This window comes from Zeus faber (genome assembly GCF_960531495.2).
Source record: "Zeus faber genome assembly, chromosome: 1".
Taxonomy (NCBI): domain Eukaryota; kingdom Metazoa; phylum Chordata; class Actinopteri; order Zeiformes; family Zeidae; genus Zeus; species Zeus faber.
The window spans coordinates 49,921,929-49,944,769 of NC_137193.1; the positions used below are offsets into that span (position 1 = coordinate 49,921,929).

The 22,841-nt window shown below is 41.9% G+C and overlaps 1 protein-coding gene across 1 annotated transcript in view; it reads left to right on the plus strand.

Annotated features, from left to right (window-relative positions):
* psmd1 (proteasome 26S subunit, non-ATPase 1) overlaps positions 1 to 22,841 on the plus strand; it is a 47,766-nt gene that overhangs the window by 23,198 nt on the left and 1,727 nt on the right. Inside the window, exons 17-24 of the mRNA XM_080015691.1 lie at positions 6,264 to 6,378; positions 10,484 to 10,600; positions 11,930 to 12,032; positions 15,992 to 16,161; positions 20,454 to 20,546; positions 20,817 to 20,903; positions 22,293 to 22,460; positions 22,797 to 22,841. The exon at positions 22,797 to 22,841 is cut by the window's right edge and continues 105 nt beyond it. Of these exons, the coding sequence (XP_079871817.1) occupies positions 6,264 to 6,378; positions 10,484 to 10,600; positions 11,930 to 12,032; positions 15,992 to 16,161; positions 20,454 to 20,546; positions 20,817 to 20,903; positions 22,293 to 22,460; positions 22,797 to 22,841 (898 nt within the window). The remainder of the gene's footprint in view (positions 1 to 6,263; positions 6,379 to 10,483; positions 10,601 to 11,929; positions 12,033 to 15,991; positions 16,162 to 20,453; positions 20,547 to 20,816; positions 20,904 to 22,292; positions 22,461 to 22,796) is intronic.

Sequence of the window (22,841 nt, forward strand, 5' to 3'; positions counted from 1 at the left end):
GAGGTTAAATGTTTTGAATGGAAGACTTTTTTCCAATGAGAACTCCCAAGTGTATTTAATTAAATTGTCTTGTCTGTCAGTGTTTTCGCGACTGAGAAATCCTTCCCGCACTCATTTGTGGAAAATGGGGTTGTGGACGGACTACGATGAAGCAATAGTTATTTAAGTGCTGGAAGGGTCAGCGATCCTCCACCTTTCTCATACCCCTTTTCTAATGCACCAAAAACCCGGTAATGCCCGCTTGGCATTGGCGTTTGTCACCAGTGGCACAGAAAAAAGCCGGATCTCAACTCCTGATCAAATTTTAATCGGCTCCACCTCCTATCGGCTCTGATGTCATCAGGACACCGGTGTCGTCCTGCTAATTTGGGCCCTTTACCTGCGCAATGCAAAGCTTGTTGAAGTTCACAAGGAGGACACTGGCACATAAATAGACAGCAATATCCATGTATCATTCCATAATTTCATATCCCATTTCAAATCCACAATCAGAAGTTATTGACTTTTTTCTGCATGGGGGGCCGTGAAAATTGTGAAATGTTGTGAGTGTGGGGATTGCACCGTGGGGACCACAGCGGAGAACCCCCATGCTCCCCGCCGCATAAGGACCAGTGCGCGCACCGGCTGGGTTGATCCGGGTTTGAAAACAAAAAAAAAGGTCAATCCGCTAATTTTGGTGTGAAAACGTTATTAATTACCTTGTCCCTCTGTGGTACACTTGTTTTAAGTTCTCTAATACTCAGACGTAAGGAATGGCTTTGGGGCACTCCTAGCAATATGTTGACATCTCATCGCACACTTGAACCACTAAATTGCATGCCAACGAAATGCATTACTGGTCCAATGTTATTGTTAAAACCTTGCTGACCATGTCATTCTAGCCTCAAATTATTTAATTCTCACATTAGTCCTAAAACTCAAAGCCATAACAATGGCTTTGGTAGTTAAAGGTCATCATGCTAGAAATATTGTTATGGTTGTAGTGGTGGGGAGTTGAGTCATTGAATCGTGTCTGGTTCTTTTCGTGGTTAATGTAATTTTAATGGTGTGTTAACAAATTAAGCCACCAGGACAGTGATGTAAGATACATCACTGTCCTGGCTGCCTTCATGGTCCATTAAGGCCTCTGTGTATAAAGGACAGGAAATTAGCTAATCAGATTTTAGGGGTGGCAAAATGTATCAATAATTTGCTAACATTTGTTGTGGTCCTGCTTTGTTTTGGCTTCTGAGCCAGAAATTTAAAGTTACTTTTTTGAGCCAGATTGTTAACTTATCTGATTTCTCATGTCTTTACATTGAAGCATGAACAGTATACTGTATTTTAATGTGAAATTGCATTTTTCTTTTAATGGTCTGATTATATGTTTAGATATTATGGCATGATTGCCTTGTGTAAACAGTCAACACATTACTCTAAGCCTTAAAATGTAAACCTTAACTCTATCGATTGCTTGATTTGTATCATTTGATGCTAAAGAGGTTGGCATTAATCCCAGAATAGACTGACTTGTGACAGCTGAGTACCAAAATAGTATCTTTTGTCCTGGCTGGTAAAATTGAAAGGTGATCTGGATCTCCCAGTGATTGCCTTTTGTTTCAATTTAAATCTTGTTCTGGTAGTCGAGCTGAGCAACTAAATCCAAACAATCCAGTGGGGATAAAGCATTGGCAGCATGGGTGCATTAACACAAATTAGTGAAGAAGGACACCCAGGGGGCTTTGCAAGTTAATTGTCCTCAACCTTCTGGCTTTGAGACTAAAACGAAGTTCCGTCACCAACCCCTCCCAGTTAAATTGCGCTTTATTTATCATCTGATTATATTTATTTGTTAATAACTGGGTGATTTAATTGCTCCTTATTAAATAGAGATGGCAGAATCGACTTTGATTTCAGATTTTAATTCACTGCTTATCCAATGTAATATATTTTCTTTGTAACTGCTACCTTACCTTTCACTACATTTTTATTACGTCAATTATATAACAAAAAAATGTCTTAAGATTTTATTACTTCAAATATATACATTTTAGGATTAGATCTTCCTCCATCTGCCGGGGGGGGGGGGGGGGGGGGGTTGGTTGGTTGGTTGGTTATCGCCTGTCAGGTCTTTCTTTGACGACTTGGGATTGAAACTCAGCTGCTGTGCTCCCAGTGACCATTATAGTCAACCCAAACCTTTCTGGGAAATTTGAAAGCACCATCTAATCTCCACAATCTGCTCATTGATAAGGCCAACATAGCCATGGCTAGACATGGCAATGTTGGCATTATCAACACTGCCTTTCACAGTGGAGCCGTCAGAAAACAAGTGTAATACATCACACAGCTTACCTTACTCCCGCTTTTCTTCTGCCTGTGGTAGCAAATTAGCCTGTGCCTTGCTCATCTCTTTATTCAAGACCCAATGATGCGCGATGCACCAATGTCTCCATCAAATGTGATCTTGCTTTTATATTTTAAATGGTGGTAGCAGAATTGCCTGCTACCATTCCCCCTGTGTAATACTTGGCATTATCTAGTTTGAATAGTTTGAGTTGTTAGGGTGTCCGTTACAGGAGCCAAATATATTTTACAATGGTGACCTATACTTATGACTTGTCTTTATTAACCTTCCCGAGGCTGTACTACTGAGTGGCATTCACTGATTTGAGGGTGTCTTATTTTGACTACCCAGGGAAAAGCACAATGACATATTTGTTTTGATATTTTTCCCTCCTCAAGTCCACCTCACAGCTCTTGTTAGAACCCATTAAGTTCACTCAAGACCATTCAAGTGCCTCATTATTTCTCACAGCCCTTACCTTGACAACTCTGCCTGATTTCTAACCTTCAAACTACAAGAATTTGAGAGTTCTGTCAAAGTGGCTGGGGTCTCAAGTTATAGGCCAGGAAAGCCCTGTATTTGAGAGGGCAGTGCTGGCACAGGGCCTGAGGTTTTTTACCTTTTTTATATTTTGCGTTTTTTTAAATTATGTGTGTTTGGTGACAGTAATGACGAGGGAGGTTGGTTGAAGTGGAAGATGGATACCGCGTCCTGATGTCAAGGTCATTAATATTCTGCACGTTTTGTCAATGACTTCATGACTCAATGTGCTATCCTTGTGATGTTGGCCACATCACAAGGAGTTTAAGATATTTCGAAAGAACATGTTAGAAGTCTAATTGTGATTGGGTGACTGTTGTAGAAGCAGGCCAGGCTTTGGGTTTGAGTCAATTTGATGCAGAGATGAGTCAACAATTTACTATCATGAGGAGGTGCTAGTGCACATGGAGTGCACTACTATGCAATCCATTGCAGTGTTGCTTTTATGCAATTAGTAACAACCTGCACAGGATAAATGAGATAGTTGCACTGATAGGATGTAAAAGCAGAATAAGTTGGGTCATCTTCAGCATAGACATGACTTTGAACCATAGTCATGCTCATGTTTCACTGGTTATTTCTCTTGAATTTGTAAATCTAGTCACTTTTTTCTTTCTTTTTTGTTTAACAAATAAGATGGCTTTTTGACATTAATACTTTTTTCAAACTGTAAACCTCCCTTGGTGTATATATTAATTGGCCTTGCTCAGCATTCACTTCAGTGACTAGAGAAATAACAATTTATTCCAGAAGTGAAAAATCACGCTCAGCTACAGAAATTTGCAATTATATCTTCAGCCAAATGTTTCACTCCAGAAAAATGCTTCAGCAAAGGGTTTTCTGTATTACCATTTTGTGGCAGCATCCCCAGGAGAAAATGCACAAATACTTGCAATGTTTTCAGGGCCATTAGTCAAGTCTTTTTTTTCAAATCAATGGAGTTGAAGTCTGTGTCGCACTCATGTTCTCTCTCTTATATATCTCAATTTTTGCTTCGTTGTTTTATTTATTTTTCTTCCCAATGTCGAGGGGTGTCACCATTCTCCAAATCCATGATTTCAATTTGGTGGCTCAGGAGGTAGAGCTGGTGGTCTAGTAATCTAAAGGTTGCTGGTTCAATCCCAGGCTCCTCCTGCTAGCATGCTGTAGTGTCCTTGAGCAAGACACTTAACCCCTAATTGCTCCTGATGGCTGCGTCCGTCGGTGTTTGAATAATTGTAAGTCGCTTTGGATAAAAGCGTCTGCTAAATGTAATGTAAATTATTTATTCATCGCCTGACAATATTCCAACATTGTACAGACTGTATCTATCGATTGATTCAGTTGGTTTAACGCACGGTGAGGGAAGGAGGACTTCCAGTGAACGAAAGTGAGAAGAGTCAGCCATTTATTTTGTTTATTTATTTTGCAATGATTGCAATTTATTTGCAAAGTACCATATAAATATAATATAAATGTATATTTGCACTGTGAAGGACCTTCATTTGAAGTTTGAACTGGACATTTCCATGTTAGTTATATGTTGTGTCCAACTAAAGCTCAGTCAGTTACAGGTGGTATTATACCGAAACTTGGTAACAGTCCCATATTCAATTTTACTGGAACTCAGTGACAGTTTCATGTATTATTATTGTTCCATAGTGAATAATGAGCAATATTAAACAGTGTCAAAAATCAGCAATTTCACTATTGTGGTAACTGATAATAGCAGCGGTAGTCCATATGTGCAGCTGTCTTATCACGCGAGTGTGATCACAGCACAGGATGTATTTATCATCAACGTACAGCAAATCGGAATCTGCAGGTCAGACTGGAATTTTTTTAATTAAAAATCACAAATAGGAATCAGCCAAGAAAATTGTAGTCGGTGCATCTCTAGTTGGTAAACATGTTAGGCAACTTTAGGAGATGGGGATTTCAAAGGGTATATCCTAATGAGATGAATTGGTAGTATCTTGCATATGATGTGTTTAGCCTTGTTATGAGACAGCTACGACGTGACTAAATGATGGAGTCTTTTAGCTGCAATAACTCAAATGCCACAGAGACTCCCTGTTACACTATTGTGGTACTCAAAATAGTTTCCCAAGGTTGGCAGGTCTGCAAATAGCCGGTGGTTGGGAGCCTCTGCACTGGAGGACATTCCGTCGGTGATGGTCGGGTTTATTTCCCACTCATCGCCACGTCTGTGGAATTACTGGACATTCTGGTCAAAGGCGCACTCTGCCTTGTACACACAGTGAAACACTGCAGGAGAGGGAGATGCTCGGTGAGCTCATGTGTCGCCGCCGACGTGGCACACCATTAGGGGTATATTTCTCTCCAATGTGTGTTCACTGTGCAACAAACTGGATGAACTTGTATTGAACTATATTGTTGTCATAATTTATTTTATTTTTTTGTAATATTCAAATGCTATTCGAATTTAGTTCCCGCACCCCCCAGTGCACACTGCATTTGTTTACCGTGGATCTTGACCGCCCCAGTATGGCGACCATGTTGGACAATATTACCCACAAAAATACAGGGAGAATCGCAAACATCCTTGTGATCTTGAAGTTTGAAATCGAACGCTCACTTTGATAGATTTTCCAATCAAAATCGTGACACTCCTACCAGTGACTGTGCGCATACTCTTCCTTGACCACAAACTTGCCCTCCCTTTGTGTTGACACTATCACATGCCTAATGCTCCTGTTTCTGGAAAGCCATTTCTTTGATTTACAGCGTGATACATTGAACGCATCGATTGTAGCATCAATGTGCCTGTCATCTGAACAATTATCAATGATGTTAAGCCCTGTTTCCTTTGCGAAGTTGAGCAGCTTTTATAGATTGGCCACATAATGATTACAAGTCCTAGCCTCTTTAAAGATGGCCCAGGAAGGCACCATGCATACTTAAGCTTGAGAAAACTATTATGGTTAATGGTTTGCAACAGTGGTGGCTGTTTATTCTTAGCCTCAAAGCGTTTAATGTTATTGGGGAACTAATCAGCTCATCAATTACTTATGTGCAGAATTTACTCTGATTACACTGGTGGGGATACCAGAGGCCTAATTTGTTGTTACTGCTTTCATCCACGAGACAAAAGCCAATCAAATGTTACTGATCAAGGATCGAAATTGATGTCAAGGTTTTAGATGGCTACATTTAATTTCTGTGATGCATGATTTAAAGGTACATCACTGAACGATAAAGATACAAGAAAGGTGTTTATCAGATATATAGAGGACAAATTTGAAATCATTGAATGTCAAATATGCTCATTGAGTTGGCAGAATTGTAACTTGTTTTTCACTAAATTGTTCGGCATGGTTTTGTTTTTCTTATTTTACCCGTACAGGTGACGCTTTCACTCTTTAATGTGAATCACCCTGTCCCTTTGTATCTCCAGGACCCCAGAACAGTGTCCCAGTGTGGTGTCTCTCCTATCAGAAAGCTACAATCCCCACGTGCGCTGTGGGGCTGCCATGGCTCTGGGCATCTGCTGTGCCGGAACCGGAAACAAGGTGAGATCTCAGCACATTTTTATATTGTTAAATAAAACCAAATCCAATAGATCAACATTTCCTGAAGGGATTAAGCCAAAATGTGCTTTTCTGGGACAGTTCCATTTATTCTACTTGTCCCTGTTAAATGCACACGGTTCTGCTGCAGCTCCGCAGCAGCTTCACACATTCGCCTCATTTACGGAGATGTTCCCATGTGGACAAACAATCCGAAAAACTTGTGAAGTCCTGTCAGAGCCTGGAGACGGAATGGGCAATGGGTGGAATGGGCATTAAATGACTTTTACGTATACAGTACCGTTCGGTCCGGTGCCGGCTGCTCACAGCTCCTTTGTCAGCACTGGAGGCTATAACGTTTATTAAATGTATTAATTTTATAATTTTAGATCGTATGTTTATTAAATCAGTGTGATTCTCCTCTACCGTATGTTATACTTCACACTAGAGGCCGGCGCTGTTGTTGTCAAAGACTTCAGAGACAGCGCGATTGTTGCTGGGGGAACTGTCTTCTTTGTTTTAGAGGGACAGTGTGATGTTTAAGCATGAAACTATTTATGAATATTTATAGAAAAAGAAGATTTTTATACATTTTAGAAAATTGCTTCAAAATGTAATTAATAATGTTGTTTTTATTATTAAGTATTAATAGTACATTATTACACATTATGTAGTATTTATACTTAAGTGTAAATATTACATCACTTATACAGTTTGAAGCAGAAATAATTAAAAACTTAGTGTACTTTTTGTATTCAAAGAAATTAAATCATTTTGTTTGTAAATCTCTCCTCGTATCCCTTTATTATGGAAAAACATGTTATTTGATCTTTTTTTTTTTTGCGCCCCTAAATGCGCTCATACATTTTTTCCACTTATGAGCACATGTGCTCCTTGGGGGGAAAGAAGTAAGCGTCATCCCCTGCAGAAGTGATTTGAACAGCAAATTAATTAGCGACCACTGTCTGTGTCCCCAATCACCCCCCTCCTCTCCCTGCTACACAAACAAAGCATGAACCTTAACGGTCTGAATGCTGGAAACGACATTGATTATGCCAGGGAAATGTCAATTGAATCCGGCATGGTTGGAAGTATACACACACACACACACACACGCGCGCACACAGGTGACAAATTCAAAGAAAATCCTTCATAAATGAATGCAGAAAAATAATGAATGCAGATGCTTCCACACATATGCCCTGCATGGCATAGTTAATTAAATCATCCTCAGCATGTATTTCAATTCTGAGCCAGCCCAGTTGATTCAGATTTTGTATCAAGATGGCAAGACGAAAAGATCTAAGTGACTTCAGGGTTCATTGTTCGTGCACCAATGGTAGGAGCTTCAGTCACAAAGACAGCTCAACTAGCTAATGTTTCAATAGGAACAGTGACTGAAGTGATATCTGCATTTAGATCTATGGGAAAGACATCAGTAAGTAGGGTCAGAAATTGTGGTCGACAGCGCGCATTTGATGACCCGGATGCACGTGTATTATTGCGATATGTAAAGGAAAAACAGAAGAGCAACTTTTTCTCAGTTGACTGAATGTCAATGCAGGATGATCAGACAGTGTCAACAAGAACAGTCCATCAATGGTTACATAGAGTGGAATATTATAATAGGGTTGCAGTGCATAAATCCTTTATTACAAAGATGAACTTTCACAACCACAATGCCAGCACTACCCCAGCTGTTTGTTCATTCTCTTCTGTTACATCATGGTCTCTTGGGCTTAAATGTGCGTCACCGATTCCAATATGGCCTATGTGGTGCGCAGGGACCTCCTTGAGGACGCCAAATTAAGGCTGTTTTGTTAATCTTATCTAAGGTGAGTAAGAGCAGATTCACCTCTTATAGCCCCTACGCAGGTTGCCAAGCAACAGTTGTCACCTTTTCCTGTCAACGCTAATATCATCAGAACAAATGTCATTTGATGCTCATTTGTCATAGGGGCTTCCTGCTGGAGCTCAAACGGGAAGCTGTAATTGTACCCATATGAAAGTACGCCAAAATCCTCACAGCATGTTGAAATGCTGCCACAGCTCATTTATACGATTTGCCATACTAAAAAATCTTGTTTTCATGCACTTTTTTGTTTCTGGGGTCTAAATTTCCAGATTTGCAGAAGGACTGAATTGTAATAAAGGTGCAAGTCACCGTTTCATGAACCAAATGACACACATTTGACATTGTGATAACTGTTGAGACTTCTGGATCAGCTATGCTGGTTGGCCCACAGCCACAAAGCTGAACCCCATCATCTGTCGCGTCTGAAGAAGAGAAATAGTGACAAAATATTCAGGGCCTGGTAGCACCATTGTCTCCTAATGATGTGGACCGACCAAGGCTGTTTGGCGTGCAGTTATTCCTGTATTTGTTTATCTGTCCTGATTTTTGCCAATCTTAAATCGTATTTAAATAATTAAAACTGTTTAAACCATGTCTAGCAAAAGGGTGGAAGAATATTTTTGATGTGGGTAATGGAGGAAACCTTGAGATGGGGCTGCATAGGGTGGTTTGATAAAGCAATAATACTGTTCCCCTTGACAGATTCAATAATTCTGCAGTTTTTGTCACTGATGCGCCTGCAATGCAACAAAAGCTACATGTGAAGCTCAGCTCAACTTCATTGAATGCAATCAGCAAACCGATTAACAGATCCATGCGCCTTACATACAGTAAAGTATCAGCCCGGCCTGCTCATTAGTTCTGACGGTAAACACCCTCAGCTGAAAAACTGTCTGCCAATCAGGAACAGGATGTGATTGTCTGGCAATGATTTCCTACTCAAGCATATAATCCTGGTCCTCCACTGTTTTGCCCCTGCAGAAATGGGAGCGCTGGTGGAGCATTATTTATTTTTCAACCTCCATTGTTGTCCTCGCTTGTTTCACTGTTTTCAGCAGAAAGAGCTTGTTGGTCTGGGTTATGAGTGTTACCCACGACAGAACCAAAAGGAGGGGGAATTCAAGTTCAAGCGATTATTTGTCACATACACATACGGTCGTACATATATGCAGTGAAATGTCATGACACCCGGTGATTACGCACAATCTTTATAAGCTCGAAAAATACTCAGATGTGCGTAATCGACACGCGGTGCTCCTGCAGGCGGCCGCAAGGGGCGGCGCCACAATCCCGATTCTGGATTCTATAATAAGGGTAAACAAATCTGACAGATTGGTGGAGATATCATTACCAAGGTATCTAATATGCCTGCTGTAATAGTTAACCCTTGTGTTATGTTTCGATGTTTAACCAATGAATACTGTTTCGGCCACAAGTGGCTGGTGCTATAAAAGTCACTTCAAAATTTTGATATATGCATATTTAACCTCCTTACCTCCTAATTATCATCATATCCCTGACTATCATTACAAACTTGACCAGATATTTCAGTTTTTCTGTCAACATAGGACAGGTTTCCCTTGATATAACACCACTCGCTTTTCATTAGAAAGCACACAAAACTCATAATTCTCATTCCCAGCAATTGTTGGAGCCGGAAAATGAAAACTGATTGGCCTTGAAAGATCATTGCTGCAACAGATTAAACCAAGTAGATTATCTTAGTTGTGTGCCATTTGTTTAAATTTTGTTGATGTAATTACAATCACTAAACTGTTCATGACTTGGCCAGTCCTTTATTACAAACCTTTTCCAACTGATCATCCAATGATAACTTGTGCTTATTTTTCTAGTGGATAAACGGTGTCTGTGCAACATCAAGCAGGCTTTTTGCTCCCCAAAGCTAACATGGGTTGTTTCATGTTTTACCATGTTTGCTGACTTTGGGCCATATCTCTTAGCATTTTTCCTACATCCCAAGTCAGAACTGCTCCGTCTGCCAAAGCTTTAGTCCTATTTTGTACCAGGGATGCTTTAATCTAAACACTGGATCCAATCCCAAGAAACTTGGCCATATCCTTCAAATGCATAGGTGGTTGTTGTATTCACTGCTTTACGTCCTATAAAATTAATTTTATGTTATGAAAAAGGAATTCAAAGGTAATATTTAGATATTGTCAATTGCAAATGACCATCTAAAGTCATAGATTATAATCAATATTATCCAATCCTCTCGTCTTCCTCCATCCACAGGAGGCCATTAATCTGCTTGAACCCATGACCAACGACCCAGTAAACTATGTAAGACAAGGAGCCTTGATTGCCTCTGCCCTCATCATGATCCAGCAGACTGAAGTCACCTGTCCCAAAGTAAGTAAAATCACTATTTTTATATATCTCATTCTTACACGCCTTTTGTAGAAGATGGCTATATGAGGTCTCACTTATTATTCATGGAATTATTTGATGGCAAGCAGCAGCAATGACATTGCTTAATATTTTGGTCAATCAAATGGCAATGGGATTTGCAGTTACTCTCTGCGACTGACCTTGTTTCTAATATGGGCTTTTCTATTTCAATGCCAGCCTGTGTTCGGACTAGTCAGGTCTATGGGGGTCAACAATTCAATTACATTGATCAGTAATTCTTCTAAAGCATGCAACAGATCCCCCCCCCCACCAACAAAATTAGGAGACTTTTTGCCGAGTGACGACGGGGGAAAGGGTTTCAGAGAAGCATCATTACTAAAATAAGAAAGAGAATTGCGGTTTTAGAAATACAAAGTGTCACAGAACAGAGGTACATGACTCCTTTAACTAAACACACTCACCCTTAGCGCAACACATGTTTTGTCGTTGACATTTAAGAAATGCCAGACACTTTTTTAACAACGCCTCATCTGCAAAGTAACAGTCCTTCAAGCTCAGGGTGGTATGCAAGATTGTGCAAGAGGTACTTTTCAGAACAGTTGAACTCTGGGAAGTATTACACCAATGGCTCTGTTTATTCCAAAGACATAGTCTGTGTAATTTCCAGCTCTGACCTCACAGGCAGTCTTATTGACAGTGTTAATGAGTGCTAAATGTGCACATCCAAATTGGTAATTTAAGAGAATGGTCTTTGGGGTAAATTAAATTTATATTTTTGGATCAATATTATTAATTGCAGTGTGATGTCCAGTTCTCCCATTTTCTTGTTGGCACTTATTTAAAAAAAAAAAAAAAAAAAATCTTTGAACAAGTGGACTTAAAGGTGCAGGAAACTCAAAATCTAATTGGCATTGGAATGTTAATTGTTTTGGGATCCTTGCCATCAACTTTTTTTAGTTATTTGTTCCAACAGCCAAATGGTAATTATGGGCAGCCTGTCAGTTTCTACATCACGATTCTAGAACGTACAGGGATCAAAGGATTACTATTCTTCCAGGGACGTTGCCTTTAATGTGTGATTGACAAGATCATTCGTTAGCATGTTAGACTTAAGCAAAGCATTTTTCAAACAGATAGCTCTGTTTTTAGATGTATCAGATGTTTCTGACACTGAATCGGATATATGAAATACATCCAGAAGTTAGCCTTGGTAGATTTCCTTTTAGACAGCTAGAAAATCCAAAAAAAGAAAAAGATTTTAACAAACAAAAAATGTAATGCAAGTCCTAAATGTCATGTTAAGTAATTTCCTAACTCCCGTTGCCTTAGGTGAACCAGTTCAGGCAACTGTACTCAAAGGTCATAAACGACAAGCACGATGATGTGATGGCAAAGTTTGGCGCCATCCTGGCTCAGGGCATCCTGGATGCAGGTGAGTTCCCACACAGTAAAGAGGGAAGCAGCCAGACTGCTGCAGTCTGGTTTGGTCACCTGGGAGTCACCGTGTGAAGTCCTCAATAAACCCCCACGGCTCGACTTTGCTCACATGTCATTTACCCATATATGGTAGAACAGTAAAACTCTTAAGAGACTGTCTATTTACTGTTAATGTGATTTAAATGTTCAAAGTCTTCCTATTAAGTGTGTCTGCATGCATGTCTTGAAGTGATTTGAGTTGCTTTGCACTTCAGTTAACTCAAGACACCCATTCTCCAGTCACTCCCCCATGCACAGTATCTGGCCTCTGTAAGAGATCACGCTAAGGTACGCTGGGCTCTGGTCTCTCAGCCACATGGCTCAGCAGGCGTCCACCTCATGATGGCTGTTTGTCTGATAGCCGCTGTGTTTGTGTGTCTTTGTGGCTGTTTGTGGACACAAGCATGCAGCTTGTGTTTGTGCGTGTGAGGTCCCAGAGTGCTGCACATCATCACATAGTGAACTGCGCTCAAATGCACATGTATACACGTATCCCAAATGCAGACGGGAGCAGACACCCTTTCTCTCGTTCTAACATAGAAGCCTGTGTGCTACCCTAGGGCAAAACCAGCAAACCCTTACCATATGTTTACAAGCTGCTCAATCCCATGTATTGGCATTTTTCATCCAAGGGGGCAAGTGTGTTTTCTGCATTCCTGTTAATATATGTATCTATATGTATTTAATTGTGTCGGCTGGTGTGTTCGCGTTTTGCGTTTGGTAGAGTAATCCTCTTGGTGTCAAACATTTCCAACCTTCATTCACTTACAGCTGTGAACTCCTGCCAAGATGACCTATCGGTTAGAATATGAGACGTCCACCTCTTCCTTACGTGAGAGTGGTCAGAGGAGATGTGATTGTCTGGTCATTAGGTGGATCACAGCCGCCCTTCCTCTTCTGCCTCCTGCCCTACATGTCAAACTGCAGCATCTGCAAACATGTTAGATTGTCAGACGTTAACGTTGCTGCGGGGTGTGTCTATGTTAGTGTTTTGGTTCACATAAGTGGTGGGATATATGAAGGGTGGGATAATGGTATTCGATGTGACAGGCGGAAGCCGTTACAGTGGAATGTCATGAGTTTCTGGTCGGCGTTACCCAGAATTCAATCTGGCATGGCTGTCTTTTTCTTACTATGCCTTTCTCAAGTGATCTTGTTCAGTTTCTCTCGCGCTCATTTTCTAGTTTTGCTTTCACGGTCTGTTTTTATTTTGCCACTCTTAACACCTCCTTTCCTCATGCCTTCCTGTCTAGACATCCACTAGTGTTGAAAAATATAATACATTATTTTGATATTCAAAGGGCTGCACCAGTTAAATACATTTTGAAAATGCATCAGACTGAGAATAGTCAGGCAAGTTCACTTTGCTTGGGATCATACAATCAATTGCAAATGCATTGTGTAACATATAAATAAAATGGCAATACAGGGAGATGGCTTCTCATTAGGCTAAGACAATGGCAAGTAAATATACCTCAGTATTCTCAATTAGTTAAAAACTGCATCGAAAGGAAAGTATCACATTATAACATTTAGATAACCTTTTAAAGTTTTCTTTTAAGTTATATACATCAGAACAGCGTCATGCCATTGATGCCAAATTACTCACAATATTTTATTATTATTATATTACTTTTATGCCATTTCCTCGGTGCGTGTTAACCCAATCAAATTAAGCACTCCCTTACTCATATTTTTAAAAGACGCGCCAATGCGATCGTTATTTTTGAGCCACCATCACAAGCTGGCTAGCTGTTGACGTAGTCACATTACACCCTCTAAGAACCATCATGGTCCAACCCTGCTCCTTGGAATGAAAAATTGGTTAGCTAAAACAAATGCTAAGGGGGCAAGGGCCCTCAACCTCTTCTCAAGTTTTTGAAGAGACTTTTGAGTACTATGGTTTTGATTGAACTGTTAGCCAAGCCTCTGACTCACCCAAGTCACCTGTAAATCCACTGGGTTTGGACAGTTTAAAAGCTGTATAGGACATAGAGACAATTCATTAAATTAGCTTCCTTCTCTGAGACGTCATTTCAGTTACCTCAGGAAGGAGGAGACCAAGTAAGGGTACGGTGAAAGGTTTAACTGCTATTGTCTGTTCTGATTTAAATCGAAAGAGTTTCTTTCCAGCTAGGACCTATTGCAGGGGGTACTCCCTAGTAACCTGCTGTTTTCGTAGGGTGTTTTGTTTTTGTCTATAGAAATGACAGATTCAGCCTGGTTTCCTCCTCCTTTGCCGTTCTCCCTCTGCTCACTCCTCCTCGGTGTTGCATCCAGAAAAGACAAGGGAGATCTATCTGCAGCTCTATTCCTCATGATTCTCAGACAAACCTTACTGAATTTCTCAGCCATGGAGTCAATTGCTGTAACCCTGAAGCTAATATTGCTATTGCAATAATGTGGGGAGGGGAGGTGTTTTTAGGACCACGTAATATGGAAGAATGTATTGACATAATCATATTAACACAAACAGTTCAAAATCCCATTTTAAATTATTTAAGTGAAGCTTGAACTTATAACTATGCGGTGTCTATTCTTATAACTATATAGTGCAAGTATGATATCAGACCAAAGTCTGGACCTTTTTTATATTGTAAGAGATCTCTCACATCTTCAAATCCTCATCTTGTGTATTTGATGATTCAGAATATTATCCCATTCAAAGATGATAGACAATATCAAATTATCTTTCAGTTCTTCTTACCACTGTGATCTCCACTGATCTGTAACTCTTCTATTCTTTTGTTATTAATGTGTGGATTATCAAGTCTCAGCTGGCTATTCATTTCTATTGTCGGGCTGGTTATTAAAAAGGGCGAGTCATTCGAGAAGACCAGAAAACACACATTAGGATCTTGAAACATTCGGCTTAATTTGGGTCATGTAGACTGTCTGGCGCCCATTCTTCATTGCAGTCAAATTGAAACTCAGGAAGGGGTGGACAGGACATTCTCGTGTTGGACAGAGTGCTGCATTGCCAAGGTTTCTCTCCTATCAAAATCCCAGCCTGGAGTGACCTGGACTGGGCCCACTGATGACCTTCTCTGGGTGGAGTTCATCCTGATCCTCGCCGTGGCTCAGCTTTCTCCCTCTTTTAGCCTGTAAAACCCCCTTCTCCATGCTAAACTTAAGTTGATTAATATTCATCTACATGGGTATTGTATTCCATGTTTAAAGGAAGCAGGGGCGGCAGGGTGGTGGCGTTAGTCTGATTGCGCTCAACTGGAAGGTTTGGATTTAAGCCCACATGTCAGCAAGCATCTGCCTGGGGGATTTTTTTTTTTTCTTGACAGACACTAAAAATCCAATCAACTTCTAGGATGCAGTTCTGTAACTGATTGTTTTGTTCTGACCTTTCCAAATTATTAAATCAACTTTTAAGGATAAAGTATCCTTACAGTGACTAAGATGTGGAAAGCAGATGTGTTTTAGCTCTATAGGTGTCTCATCTTTATACAAGTATCTGCCTTATATTGTCTGAAAGCAGCAGTTGGGAAGCAACTTTATAATTTGTACAGTCACTGTATGTCCTTGTCCAGTGTTGATTAAAAAGTCTAAGTCTTAATTCCAAATATGCATCTGTCAACATTTCAGATGTCATAACAGTTAATAGAATCATCTACATCTTCCCACCGGATACTTTGTCGTGTAACATCTATATAGTAATTACCTTTATAATTAGCTATAAAAGTACTTCAATTTAGTCTTCAACGGTATTAAATATAACTATAGGATACCTGCAGACACCATCAGTCAACTATGAATCACTGTCTCTGCGTCTCGTTCCCTACATTAGACAGGGCTTCATGTCTACATACCAAATGTTCTTTTCTATTCTGGTATAAAAACAAAAAACAAAAGGAATTGTTTCCTTCCTTTCTTTTTGAATCTTTCCTCTCCTCTGTGGTCCAGGTGGCCGTAATGTGACCATCTCTCTGCAGTCCAGGACAGGCCACACCCACATGCCTTCCATCGTTGGCCTGCTGGTCTTCACCCAGTTCTGGTTCTGGTTCCCACTCTCCCACTTCCTGTCGTTGGCCTTCACGCCCACCGCCATCATTGGCCTCAACAAGGACCTCAAGGTACAACAGTGTGATTCAGTGTGAGCGTCAGGTGTGTATGTCTGCCTAACTGCATGGTTCAAAGGCTGGACATGTATAGAAAATGATCTTGGTCATTTGCAAATTGACCAAAGTTTATTGTTTTTTAAGTCTGCAAGTGGAGTTCAAGTTCTCAACCTGCAATGCATTTTTTTAATCATCAAGAACTGCTGCAATAACTCTGTCCTGTGGACAACCTGTGGGATGACAAGAGCACAATTTATTTTTCTTGTTGACCATGTTTTGATCCATAAATAGGGTATCATCATTACTAATGAAAGAGGGGAGAATAACCATGGGTGAGAAAAATAAACGTGGAAACAAACAAAATGTACCTGGAAAAACAAACATAGAAACTTCAGACGACTACATGCATTGACAAAACATAATTAAGTTAAGGAAAATTGGAACAGCATTTCGGCAAATGGCCTCTTCCTTTGATAGCTATGGCAGTAAATGAGGGAGGAAAGGAGAAGGATGTAATCAGGAGGGTGTTTGCGTGTGGGTGGGCGTGGGGGGGGGGGGGGGGGGGTGGTTTCGTTTCCACCAGTGAGTGCACAGAGAATCCGAGCTGCGGGCGCCAGGCACAGGCCAAGAGCCAGGTCCCATGCCGACAGACAGACACCCCACCAGTACCGCCTGGGTCTCCCACTGGCAAGCAGGTGGGGCACCCATGTCCAACAACACCCCACGCAAAGCACGCAATACCTCCACCGGCCAGGTTTCCCACACGGCCACAAGCCCCAAGTTCCCACATGTAGCAGAGTGCGCCGCCGCAAAGAAGCCGCGCAGTGGGTGTAAGGCCGACAGCCGTGTCCGACACTGCAACCCACACCCACAACACCGAGCGGTGTCCAAGGGGCCCCGGAAAGCCTGAGGAGGCTGCAGGGAAAGCCCAACCACACCCCCACACCAACCCACTTGTGCCCCCCCACCCCGGAAACCCCAGCACTCAATGTGTGCTGTTGGTAAATGTGACCCACCGTGTACTTTAGGGTAATTTGGCGGCTTTTTGTATCATTGGAAAGTGGAGAATCAAACAAGGTGTCACTTGTGCAATGACTTGTTAATGACAAGGGTGTGGCAAACTGTGTTTCTGAGATAATCACCTCCAAAGTTTTACCCACACCAGGTTCATTCAGCCAGCTCCCGGGATGCAAATGGGGTTGGCGGACAAACAAAGCCTCATGGTAATTAACATACTGCTGAATGGGCCAATCACAAACAGCTCAACAACACACAACTAATTTTGTTTTTAAAAAAGCTTTTATTTAACAGTAAGAATATACATGTTTTATAAAAGTGAAATTATTTTGGAGTTTAAAAGTACGGACAACACAACAAAATGTAGAGAGTATCAATATTAGGACAACAACAACGGCCGTATCGTCGGTCTCCTCCGATGGTTCTTGAAAATATTCAGTTTCATCATCACATTAAGTTTGAAATCAGCTGTTTAAAATGTTCTCCATGTCCGGAGTAATATCAGGTTCAGCATCGCTGTCGTTCTCCGCGTCGCCGTCGGAGAACTATCATCGCGGAAAATAAAGTCCAGTGTGCACTGCTAACACTGACTTGGATCTCTCGCACTGGTCAGATTACGGTCCGAAATATGACTCAGAGCTTCCGCTTCGCATAATCCATTACGATTCAGAGAAGAAAGTTTTCACAGACAAGTGAGACCGAAACACCCCCGTGCTGCGCTTTAACAGTCTGTTTACGGAAGTGATGTAGGTGCGTGATGCGAAGGCTTTTTCTTCGGTTTCACAAGAGTGGCTCCCTGTATATAAGAGTAGTACAATTTAAAGGTTGAATTCTATCAAAACAGTTTCACATTGTGGCTTTATGTCACATGGAATATGGAGGAATGACCTTCACATGGACTGTTGCTTTAAAGGAAACAATCGATCGGCGTTAAGTGCTGTTCTGCGTCTCGTAAGTGAACTGCGTTTCCCCATCTTATCTAACGGGAATATTTAACTCCACGGTTTAACATTTTTCTACTATTTATAAATCAAACTTGGTTTTGAAATTACGGTGAGATATTAACAAAAACACAAAGGAACTCTGAAAAAATTACATTTTCCTTTAAGAAAGGTTTTTTTCAACTTATTTGGCTGCTCCTGGCGATTTTATAAATGTGCAAGATGGTGGCTTTTGCTGTGGTGGGACACAAATGCGTTTGAAATTGTCGGGCAAGGGAGTGCGAGTCCTCCAAGCATGTCAAACATGAATCACTTTCACCCCTCCCGCCCCACAGACCCTTCTCTGGTGGAGTGTTGTTTGGACTACAATTTGTGTGGGTGTGTATGTGTTCTAAGCTAATATTCGTGGGATTTAAATTGCCGGACAGACTTGAAGCACACCATGGCAGGAGCGTGACGGGCAACATCCCTGCCGCCTGCAACATCCCTACCCACATAGCTTGCACCCCACCCGTCCCGCAAACCCTAGGCCTATTGTGTGGTGCATGTACTGAGTTTGTGAGTCTGTGAAAACTGACCAAAATTATATGTAGCCATATAAATGAGCTTGCCTCGAAGGCCCGAAACTGGTGAAAACACAAAAGCACAGGAGTTTTTTTGGAACCCTATGGAATGGGTAGCCCCTGTTTGAGAATTCTCCCTGCGTGGTCGGTGAGGCAAACCTGTTTTGCTTCAGGAAACAAACTGCGAGTATTAAAGATATTTATTCGGCAGAATAAAGAGAAAGATGCTGTCCATTCTACCCTAGCTTATGCCCAAGAGGGTTTTATACCGATGACAGGTGTGCCATTGGTTATGTCATTCCCAAGACTGACTGTTAAATGGTTGTATGAGAGAAACACCAAGCGATGATATTTGGGGGCAAACTCCGGTCACAGAAACAATCTTACTGTGGTATAAAACAAACCACAATGCTCTGTCAAGCCCCCTGCGGTTGTCCTTATCTCCACACAAGGTTGAGTGAAGAAGGAATGTGTTCTGGTCTTGACAGTACAGTATTATTTTAAAGAACAGTGTCTCTTCAGTGTGAGCTCTGATTGAGTAGTTAAAACCCAAGACAATGTATTTTAAAAAAAAATTAAAAAGCTACGTAAGATACAAATAAGGCTATTGTCTTATATAAGACATGAAACATCATTCAAGTGCCCGAGTACCTGCCCCACGGTGCCTTTCTTATCAGGCACACTTTCTTTTGTAAGTGTTAATGGGTATCAAGGTAGCGGATTGTCTGGGCAATATATGATCATGAGGAATACCTCATGAACCTCGTGCACCTGCGATGTGCGCACAGCGACTCCGCTGTGCTGCTCCGTTTGCCCAGAGCAGCAAAATGCCTAGAACTGGAGCTGGGTTCTCCATTTGCCTTTTTATTTTGAGCACCTGCCCCTCAAAGCTTCTGTACAGGACTGTAGAGGGGAAGTGAGAACCGATCACCAGTGATTACTCGACAGCTCTGAGCCGAGACTGGGAGAGCCTCCACTCCCTCTCTCCCTCTCCGCTCCAGTTTCAGAACATGATAAATTGCACTTACACTGTTTAAATGCTTGGATTTTTCCTGCCGGTTAAAAAAAACACAACATCTGTCATCAATGTCAATCGCGATCGATGGAGTCGATCACCAATAGACGCAGTTGATCGCCGATACACGATTTATTTGTAAATCTGCCCAAGCCTATTAGTTTCCCGACCTCATGGCTGCCATTCCTCTATGAAAAGGTTGACCTGACTTACTGTGCTGCCGTCGGTCTATTTGCCACCCCCGCCCACTTTGATATTGACGCCCAGGGATCAGTGCAACACACGGGGGGGGGCTTAGAGCGACATTAACAGGGAATTACCTCTCCTCTTTTCCACTACATCAAAACCAGCTGACACAGCAGCACATTCGTGCTCACATGTATGCACACAGCACAAAAAGACATGCCAAAACATAATTTTGTGTGTGTGTGTGTGTGTGTGTTCAACAAACACATGCAGTATTTTGTAACCCTGGTCTCGACGCTGTTTGGAGGGACTGGTACTTTGACTAAGCCTGAATGTCCCCCTTGAGATGAGGTGTGTGATATCAGGGCCTTCCAATTAGTTCTAACGCAGACCCTCATCATCCTCCACACTTAGTTTGTCTTTCTAGACATCAAAGGCATCCATCTGTGTTTTTTAACAATCGAGCAGCATTCCCAAGAGAAATCGCTCCACCTGCTTCCTAGCACTACGGGGTGCTTGCACTTTTGTTCCTCAGCCAGGTAATGACCCCCCCCCCCCCCTCTCCACCTCTCTCTCCACATCCAGATGCCAAAGGTGCAGTACCGCTCCAACTGTAAACCCTCCACCTTCGCCTACCCCCCCGCCCTGGAAGTGCCCAAGGAGAAAGAGAAGGAGAAGGTGAGAGCTCAGTCACAACACCAGAGGACAAAATGCTGTTGCAGGCTTCAGTTGTTTTATTGTCATTATTTTATCACAGATTATTGTTGTTATTGTAGCGTTCCAGGCTTGACCAAACACGCTCTGTTTGCTTTGCTGTCCCCCGTTCCATCCGTTCCAGCCAGTTGTTTTCTTTCACCTCTCTGGTTTTCAACATCTCGTCTTGTATTATGGAAATAAATGTCCTCCATCTCTCACGCTCTCTTCTTTTCCTGTCTTTCTGCATGCCAGGTGTCCACCGCCGTTCTGTCTATCACAGCCAAGGCCAAGAAGAAGGAAAAGGAGAAGAAAGAGAAGGAGGAGGAGAAGATGGAAGTGGTGAGTTTGAATCCCTAACATCCAACTCTTTCAACAGACACATTTACTCACAATTCTTTATCATTCCAGCAGTAGTTCAGAGACACACACACACACACACACACACACACACACACACACTTGCTGTGTCTCTATCTGTATTTACCTTTCTCTCTGTTCTAGCAGTGTGTTTGATTAGCTCGGCCACGCTCGAGTGACGGGCGTGGAGCGCTCCAGCTCCGGGGTCGGCGGGTTCATCACTCAGATTCAAATTGAAATCTTGGCGACTCAAGTTTAGCGAGTTTGGGAAATAAGCTTCCTCGCTTGAACACGATAACCGAAAGTGTTACTAACAAAGGTGTGATTTGTTCAGATCTGTATGACTTATCTTTTAGAGGATGAAATCCAGTCTCATACCAACAAAAAATAAATTGACAGATTGAAAAAATATCTACAATCATTGTGGAAATAGCAACGGCATCAGAATCATCTTTGTGTCATATTTCGCTCGTGCTCTTGACGACGCAGTGAGAAGGCTCCAGAATAAAACGCCTGGTGCGTGTCTGCAGAGGGCAGGAGGCAGCCATGTTGCTCCGGGTCATCAGAGGGATGGATTGTCCAGTTGCCTTCCAGACGTGGCATCACTCAGCGCAATGTCACACAGACACGGTGTCTCTGACCCGATCCCAGCCAGAGCCGGGAGTTAACTCAGAACACACCTTCCGTCTCAGCCCGAGCTCTTCAGAGGAGCGGAGCTGCCTCGTTGTTTTGGGGAAGTTTTAAGGCGGTGATGGACTGATCTCTGGACGGAATTACAAAGCTTTGACTTCTTCACAGCCTCCCTTAGTGGCTTTCGTCCTTCAGCCTGTTGTTTACCGCCAGCTCTCCCCAGGCGGGTCCCTGCCGTAGCCCCGCAAATGACCACCGCCGAGGACAATGGGACAGCAGGGCAGCACATCACAACAAGGCAGATGCCGTATTTATACTCGTACCCTCTGCCACCAAAAGGGAGAAATATGTTTAGAGTGACTGGATGTGGCCGCATATCACTGCTGTTTTTCTTTTTCACATCTCACATTTCACGCTTACGTCAACATGTACGGTGAAAGATAATAATAATAAAACCATAATAGAAAATTTAAAGAGGGACAAAGGAGCAAATATAAGTACATTGCACCGGTCAGTCTTAAAGAAAAACATTTCAAAGTGGAAAAATATGCCAAGAAGGCAAACAATTCATAACAAGTAAATGAGATCAGAAAACCCACAAGGAGAATGGAACAAAAAGTGTGTGTGTGTGTGTGTGTGTGTGTGTGTGTGTGTGTGTGTGTGTGTGTGTGTGTGTGTGTGTGTGTGTGTGTGTGTGTGTGTGTGTGTGTGTGTGTGTGTGTGTGTGTGTGTGTGTGTCAGGAGGTCCAGGAGGCTGAAAAGGAGAAGAAGGATGAAGAGAAGGAGAAAGAAAAGAAGAAGGAGCCGGAGCCCAACTTTCAGCTCCTGGAGAACCCAGCCAGGGTTCTGCCGGCCCAGCTCAAAGTTCTCATCATGCCAGAGAGCTGCCGCTACCAGCCCTTCAAACCGGTTTGTCTGGCCTCTCGCACTGTTATTATTTTGCAATGAAATATTGATGAGATTTTACCTTAAATGTAACCATGTATACATTGTAGGTCAGAAATATTTTGGATCCATTTGAAAGGCTTGTTTTTGGGTGATATTATTCTAACGTCTTTGGTCTTGAAAAAGTTCATCATACATTTAGCTGCACCCCCGAAGTTGAATAATCAATAACTCATATTGAACCGTCGATCAAAGACAAGTAAAGATGAAGAGGGCTGTAGCCCCAGCATAATATTGGAAGTGAAATATTGATTGTGGAATTGTTTCCAGTGGCTTACACGATCAATTGTACATCCCCAGCTGCACACGGGTGGCATCATCATCATGAAGGACACCAGTGAGGAA